This window comes from Fragaria vesca, linkage group LG6 (assembly GCF_000184155.1).
Source record: "Fragaria vesca subsp. vesca linkage group LG6, FraVesHawaii_1.0, whole genome shotgun sequence".
Lineage (NCBI taxonomy): Eukaryota > Viridiplantae > Streptophyta > Magnoliopsida > Rosales > Rosaceae > Fragaria > Fragaria vesca.
The window spans coordinates 29,512,388-29,520,851 of NC_020496.1; the positions used below are offsets into that span (position 1 = coordinate 29,512,388).

Genomic DNA, 8,464 nt, shown 5'->3' on the forward strand with positions numbered 1-8,464 from the left:
AGGTGCGGACTTCCGCAGCTGAGAAAATACCGTATATATATATATATATTCCCCAGTATTAATTTGGGTTGATATGGAGCATGGAATGAGATGGAGATGCCCTAGTTTAATGTGACATAAGTAAAATCTAAGTTTCATAAACAGCTAGCATCACGTACATGATCACCGTACAAATTAATGAGTTAAACCCGAGAGAGAGATCGAGAGAGATCGAGAGAGAGACCCTAATTAAATCTCCCTCCTCCTCATATATAACAAAATAAACTAGACAAAATTCAATGAAAAACAAGGGGTGCAAAATTGAAAAAAGAAAAGGAAAAGAAAATCCCTTTGGCCCTCTCGAATCAATAGGCCGGGTACCAATATTGAAGCATGCATGTGATCATGTCATTTGAAGGATATGAATTATTTTCTTTTCTCTTATTTACTAACACAACAACCGGTGCTAGCTAGCAAATTAAGAAATTTTATTATCAATTTATGCTATGTAGCACCCATACTCCTTAAGAATACATGCACCATTAGATTCTGGGAGCACCTTCGAAGTATGCATGGAGTCCAGTAATCAACGGAGGCAGTTCGAAGACATGCACGAGAATATATATGGGAATGAGAATATTATGAAGAAGACTTGCTTATTGGAATAGAGCTCGATTGCAGAAACTAAAAGCGCGCTAGCATTTGGAAGATACTGTTAGACTTAGACGTGCATGCAACTATTAGGATTCGGCGAGAACGTACGATCGATCGAAATCAAACAGACAAACAGATGGTTCACCACAGAAATCTAATGGATGAATGGAATCTGCTTAGATCGATCGTTAGTTGTTAACAGTAATATCGGCACCTAACAACTGACGTACGACGTTATTCATAAATTTGCGAGAATAGGATGTGATGCTCTGCTACTCAGGGTCTCAGCAGGGTATGGGAAATATCAGCTTCTTCTTTTTTTCATTATTCTCACAGTTTTAGTTGATTCCTGATCTTATTATGTGAAACGATATATGGAGGTGATGAACAGTTTTGAAGGCAGTGTTGGATGGAGTAAAGATATTATATGCTTGAAGACAGTGTTGGATGGAGTAAAGATATTATATGCTTGTTTCACGTTTCTTTGAACAAGTGAAGTAGGTTTTTTCAAATGATCGATCCTTGGAGCAAACCCTTGCGAGTTGCGATCGATTTTACCTACGTCTCAAATTCATGCGTTTTAATTGGATATAAAATCATGATTTTCTTGGACCAGAGGTAGTTGAGTTCCTTAACCACCAACGTAATAAGCTAGTTGCAACCACCGTTTCCACCGCACCTATATATAACACACTACCCATGCAGTCTTCATACGTACTAAAATTTAAGTTAAAAAAAATATAAAACACAGAAGCAGCAGGTCAAGCTGTGCTAGAAATGCTTGATTGGGATTATTGGCTGGTGATATGGCGAGTGGAGTTTTGGGGGAGGGAATGGAATTTGGTGGACATGATCACTTTCACTAGCTTCGCCTTCTTGCATTTCCTTTCTCTTCTTGCGCCGTTTTACTTCACCTGGACTGCGTTTTGGCTGGCCATTGCTCTCTATTTTATCTCAGGTGTAGGCGTAACCCTTTCGTTTCATAGGAATCTCTCCCACAGAAGCTTCAAGCTTCCCAGATGGCTCGAGTACTTCTTTGCCTATTGTGGGGTTCTATCACTTCTGGTATATATGATCAATGAGATGATGAGTTTTACAAGTTCTGTGTTTTGTTCCTCAGTAACATATATCTTTTGGGTTTGCAGAGAAGTCCACTTGATTGGGTGAGCGTACACAGATCCCACCATCAGTTTACAGACACAGTGAAAGACCCTCATAGCCCAGTTAGAGGATTCTGGTTTAGTCATATTGGTTGGACACTCGATTACCGTGGTCGAAACGGAAATGTAAAAATTTTCTCCCTCTCTCCCTCTGTTGGAGCCCGAAACGTAGAACTCTTCTCTACTTATTTCTACGGTGTTAGATAATTTAGTCATGTATTAACACATCATAGAATTTTCCTGACTAGAATGTGATATATTGAATAATGGACAAACTGAAGAATATACATAGAATTTTTCTTACTAGAATGTGATATATGTGAATAATGGACAAACTGAAGAATATATATGTTGAGCTTAATTACAGATTATACTTTGTTTTTGCAGTATGAACCACGACTAAGGAATGTTGGAGATTTGAAAAGACAACCATACTACATATTTCTTCATTACACATACCCTCTTCATTATACTGCTCTCGGAGTTCTATTGTATTTTATCGGAGGAATGCCGTTTTTGGTTTGGGGAATGGTAAATCGTACAAGTCCTATATATTGTCCGTGCCTTGTTGATTAGTACCTAATTTGCTAAATTGCTACGTACTGTGATCGATCACCAAAATATTTTTCCTATTAATTATTGGAAACAACTCAACGTTGACAGCAAAGATGACCTCTTGGTGTTTAGTTTCACCGTTTGAATTATCGATCTTAGTAAAACCACTGTGTTTGTTTTTCGATTTGTTACCTATCAAATTCCCCTTCTACATGCATATCAATTAACTAGCTCTAGTTTCTTTCTTTTGCAGGGAGTGAGGACGGTAGTTTTTCTCCATGCAACATTTGGAATAAATTCAATTTGTCATACATGGGGACAACAAGTATGGGAAACTGGTGATTTATCTAGAAACAATTGGTAAGATTTTGTAGGAATATATAGAATCTCTCATCGGAAAATCTAAGCATTGTAAATTTACATACAAAATCTTGGGATCTATTGCAACTTGGTTTTATGATAGCTGTCTAGAATTTTATCACTGTGACCATGATCCACCTTGCAAATGGCATTTGAGATCTTGTTTCTATAACCACGAGCTGCTATATGCATTCTAGCTAGCTAATACACATGTTTAAATGAGAAAATGTTATGTATTCATAGGTTGATTGGATTGCTGGCACACGGAGAAGGTTGGCATAACAATCACCATGCTTTCCAGCACTCAGCTCGCCACGGCTTGGAATGGTGGCAAATTGATGTTACTTGGTATGTCATTAGATTTCTTGAACTTGTGGGTTTGGCAACAGATGTGAAGCTTCCAACTGAGACTCAGAAGAAACAAAGAGCTTTAAGCAACAAGATGCATCCACGAGGAAAAGCAGCAGCAGCAGCAGCTTGAAACAAATGAAGTTCCAAAATGGCAAGCTTTGAAAGACTAAGATCACCATGGGATGGATCTATATATAAGTACTAGGTTTAAAGTATGCTTGGATTCTTGAATTGTTAATTAAGATATCGCTATCATGGTGTTTGTCTGCTTTGTTCTTTGTGATATGTATGTCAACAATAATTAATTTTGGTGATATTACCGTTAATTTGTCTTGTGAGTGAGAGCAATATTACTGTTATACATGTGGGTAATTTATGATGTGGATATCGTGTAAAAAGTGAAGCTGCTGTAAGGATTATTTTCCATTTGATGCATATGTCAAATGTGAATAAAGGTCGTCCTCATGTTTTATGTGCATTTTGTGAAGCTACCTGAAGTGATGATGAAAATTATTTCGGAAACAAAATATGTAGAATATGGTAGTTCAATATTTAAGTTTGCTAAACACAGGTAATGCTATTTGTGGTACGTACCAATCCATCTTTAATTTTAGTCTCAATGATTACATATGACCATTTATCATCTGCATTTTAGTTGTTGGTCCATAATGATTAACTATGACCATTTATCATCTGCATTTTAGTTGTTGGTCCAAAATTATTATGACCATTTATGCCAACTATACGGGATTTTTAAACTTAATTATGAACTAAAAATGCTTAGTTGGTTAAGACTTGAAACTATTAAAGTCTTGGACGAGATGTCGTCTACTTCTAGTATGGTGTTAAGTTTAGTGTTTACGGCAACTGCTACTTGTAGCTAGACGAAAGTGTTCGACCCTAAGCAGAGATGCAATTTCCGATCACTTCCATTGCAATAGTTGAGAACGTATCTCTTATCTCTAACTAACAACCAATTCAAACTAATTAACTAACTAACAGAGCCGATCTTCAAGTAATCATGCATGCATTCATGTATGTCAAACCCTAATTACAACTGTAACCGTTTTGAACTTTGAGATAGAGTTAGGTACGTTTAGTGGTGTTGATTAGTTGATGTGTCGCGGATACGTGGTTTCTTAGCCAGTAGAGCTGGCTAGCACCAGAGGTCCAGAAGAGCCATCACCATTGTCAATGGTGGCGATAACCATTCTTTACCCTTGAGGATCAGTTCAGTGTGCGTATAGAGCAGTAGTAACAGACTACTCGATCTTAAGGCACGGGCTTGTAATTTTCTTTGCCTTTTGGAGACAGCTCTATCTAGGGCTTGGACATGGCTAGTGAGTTAGGAAGGACCATGGAGCTAGACTGGAACCAGAAAAGCTAGCTGTAGTACAGTTTGCTGCAGATACGTAGTTAGGTACATTAGAAGGAGAAGAACCATTCACATATATAGCTAGGTTGGGACTGGTGGTTCAAACCCTAAAGTTTTGAAGTGGTCTGCTCGTCGCAACAGACTTAAGTAAGCATTCAGAAGAATAATGAATTTCATCGGGCTTTATTCATAAGAGGAAACGCAGCACTTTGAAATAAACAGTACAAGATTTGTGGTGTTCATTACAAGATTTGTTGCGGGGACGTGGTTTCTTTCTTTCCTTACTATATGTCTAGTAATATTCAAGATGCATGATAGCAAGCTAATTAATTAGCCAACAGAGCTATCTAGCACAAGCTGAACCAGTGGAGCTAGGACCTCTGTCAATGGTGGTAGCCATCCTTGAAGATCATTGGGCGTATGTAGAGTACGTACGTAGTTGTAAACAGACTAGGCGGGCTTGTAGTTTTTCTATTCGATCTGTTTTGGACTTGGCTAGTTAGACGTACGGGAGGGAGTACCCTTCATATACATATGGTTCAATAATTCATTCGTTTTGCTTCTTACAGAATTAGGAATCTAGACTACTGCTGGAACCATAAAAAGCTAGCTGTAGTAGTTTGCTGCCGATCGATAAGTAGTTACGTACACATGAAGAAGAACCAGTCACAATTAACACGTACCAGATCGAGCAGAGGGACTTCTACCAAATTGCCAATCGAACCAACAACCATTAATGCAGTAGTTGTTTGCGTACTTCTCGATCTTCACTAATAAATAACCCAACAGACTCTTCAAGTAGTCATGCATGAATGCAGATATTCAAACCCTAATCGCAACTGTAACCGTTGTCAACATGCATTGAGATACCTTGGTGGTGTTGAATCGTTGCGCGTACGTGATTTCTCTGTTTTCTAATTATATGTAAAGGATGGAGATGCGTGAGAGTACCTGCATTCATAACTAGCTTAACCATCGATATCCTTCATCCTTGGGGATTCGTAGAGTAGTAGTATACTAGAAATGTGCCCGCGCTTTGCTGCGGGTTTGGAGCTTCAAGGACTTGATTTAGAAGCACATAAATGACATTCATTCATTTAAATAATATATATTGTTCATACAGAATGCATTCTATTGGCATAATCCATAACCAAGGGAGATTTTATATGCTTGTAACATCCATTTCCATTGATCATCTGCTTCGACTCATTATAGGATCTGAGGGTTCCTGTGATCCCCATCATCATAAGCTAAAATCAGATGAGTCATGAGTCTAAAACAACAGAAGAAAGAAGACAGTAATTCATACCAGTCACAGTAGCATTTGATGCGCATAGCATGTCAGCAGTTTGTCAAGACCATTTCGGTGCACATGGCTGAAGGCATATACCACATTCCTTTTCCCTGTCTAAGTTTACATCAGAAAGCTTTATATCATCCTCATTTTTCTTTAAAGCATCTTCAGATCTTCCTCTTGGGTGATATCCATGGAGACACTAAAGGGAAGGTATTATAGCATCTGCAGAAACAAAGCAGCTTATGAATTTCCTGTCATATTGTCACTACACATAGTTGTGTGTGAGACGGATGGTAAGTAACAAAAACGAAATAGAATATTGTGAACAGAAGACAATTTCCCTGAACTCATATTCTTCATAAAAACATGACAAAGGTGAAGTTTGCTTATTCACACCTTTAAAATTAACAATAGTATGAAAGAGCAATACTCAGTTTGGATACCACATAGCAGTGACGGAAACAACGATATATAAATAATTAAATATATATATATATATATATATATATATAAAATGTGTGTGTGTATAAATCGGTGCAATGCAGAACAAATAATGACATATTTATCACAGATGAGTAAGCCATCGCTAGCCATTATACTATTACCCAAATCCATTCTTCCTGCATCAATTCCAGCAACTTATCAAAGAAACTAAACTAATCAAACATCATTATTAAACTAAACATCATTATAGCTTCTATTCCCTACAGAATTATAACATTTCGACCATATAAGTCACGTAATAGTTTCTCACAATTTGAAATTAACAAATACAGACACAGCAGTTGAGCAGTCATACCACTTCGCATATTTTTAGTTTGAGCTCTAACACTTTGAGGGCCTAAAGCTTAGGAAGGGCAATGTACATTAGATATATCTGAACCTTTATGAGGGGAGATACTTCTCCCTTCATAAGTTTGCCAATATATCTGGAGAATGTGTTTTCCATACGTTCGAAAAGAACGAATTAGCTATCGTCCAAAGCCAACACAGACCAAATCCTCTCCGTGTCCTCCTCACCAAAACTATAATGGTTGATCCTCTAACGAACATAAAAAATAGCACTATATGAAAACCCAGAATGATAGATCACCATAAGAAAATTCAGCAGGAAAAAAAAGATCACCACATGGAATTAGTTATTGCTGTGGAAAATAGTAAGTGCACTCTTACTCCATATATACATCAATAAATTACAAACTGAAATCAGTTCTCTTTTAATAAAAGAAAAATTACAAAAGTATTGCAAGCTTATTATTAACATGCCAATCACTATTAGTGCGTGTATTGAATTATAGTTAACATGCCAAAGACTTACAGCTTGCAAGCTTAAGAAAGAGGTCAAACCAAGATCGGCACAAACATTATCAGTGAAGAAAGATAACCGGCTATGGAATGGTTGCGCTCCAACCAAATAGTATCGAACTGCAACACAATCACAACAAACAAAAATAAGACAAATCAAAAGTCTTCAGAGCCAATGAAGACGAAAGAGAACCTAAATTTCTCGCATTTACCTTATTCCATGGGGGACTTGTTTAGTAAAGGGCGACCATTGGGAAATGGCCTCACAATCGTATTAACAATTGTATGCGAAAGAAATAGGCTCATTAAATTTCCTTCTTCACTCTTCATTTGATTACATTGTCTAGAAATTAGTATAGCATACATGGTAGTCCAATGGACCTCACTCAAAAACTCATTTCACATTATCTAAGGTTTCCTTGGCTACTACATTCTGACTAAAAGATGTATCACATAAGAAGCACCAACATGATCGAAACACATGTAATCAAGAATTCCATTGCAATATAAAACTCAGACCCTCCAATCAAAAATCAATAACAATTGTAACTTGATGCAAGTACAAAGAATCTGTGACTGCTAGGTGATAATCCTGACTAATCATTCAAGATCCTCATAGCCAAATAAATATCATATAAAACAAATCAATTTCAGACAATCATTGTAAATAAACAAAAACAAAAAAAAGAATATATATTCTGAAAGCGATTTCAACTTTTGTAAGTTCCAGACCAGTTATCCATGATGTAAAGGGAAAATTGATTCATTAAAATTATGCTGACCTTAATTCACTTTCTACTTTGAACCTTGGGTAGTAGCTGCAACACCTAAGAGCGTATCAAAGAATGGAAACATCAGCTGTGATTGAGTTATTATATTACCTATCAAACAACTCATTCAAATAAGCCTCAAACCTTATTCGACTGACATTGGGGAAAAATAACAGACAAAAAAAACAAAAACTTACCCATGCACCGAGAAATCGATTAAAGCAGCGTTCTAAGATATCTGAAGACCTAAGACAACCATTAAAAATTAAACCACGATACAATACGAAGACAAAACTACAAAGAAAAAACAAACGAATCAAAAACACCGATTACCGATATTCATGTTCTTCTTTCGATTCAAATATAAATACCCAGATACATCAATTGAAATCATCGCTATTGCAGTTCTGTCTTGGGCTTCTTCAAGAATAAATTGAAATATGAAAGCTCCGCACAATCCAGAGCGAGTGAGAAGAAAACATTTCAGTTGTGGTTCAACCACAACGGAGAACGAAGCGATGGAATTTTCAACACGGATTTGATAAGGTACACGGACATCCCAATCCTGATCAGAGGATGAAGAGAATCAAAACGGGTGAGATTTGATGATGTTGTTGTTAACTTAAACGTGATCTTCAGAGAGAGAGAGAGAGAGAGA

At 36.9% G+C, this 8,464-nt stretch overlaps 1 protein-coding gene and 1 non-coding gene across 2 annotated transcripts; one reads left to right on the forward strand and one right to left on the reverse strand.

The window, feature by feature from the left end:
- Window positions 1-1,410: 1,410 nt before the first annotated feature.
- On the forward strand, window positions 1,411-3,189 carry LOC101291166 (palmitoyl-monogalactosyldiacylglycerol delta-7 desaturase, chloroplastic-like). The gene is made up of 5 exons (XM_004305927.1): window positions 1,411-1,698; window positions 1,779-1,919; window positions 2,181-2,324; window positions 2,602-2,708; window positions 2,952-3,189. Exons 1-5 carry the CDS (start codon window positions 1,411-1,413, stop codon window positions 3,187-3,189), a joined length of 918 nt encoding a protein of 305 aa, XP_004305975.1.
- A 2,291-nt stretch (window positions 3,190-5,480) lies between these two features.
- On the reverse strand, window positions 5,481-7,203 carry LOC101299977. The gene is made up of 4 exons (XR_185034.1): window positions 7,050-7,203; window positions 6,531-6,773; window positions 5,744-5,953; window positions 5,481-5,662 (listed from the first exon to the last, which is right to left on the reverse strand). It is a non-coding gene; the product is annotated as an uncharacterized LOC101299977 (transcript).
- Between the last annotated feature and the right edge of the window lie 1,261 nt (window positions 7,204-8,464).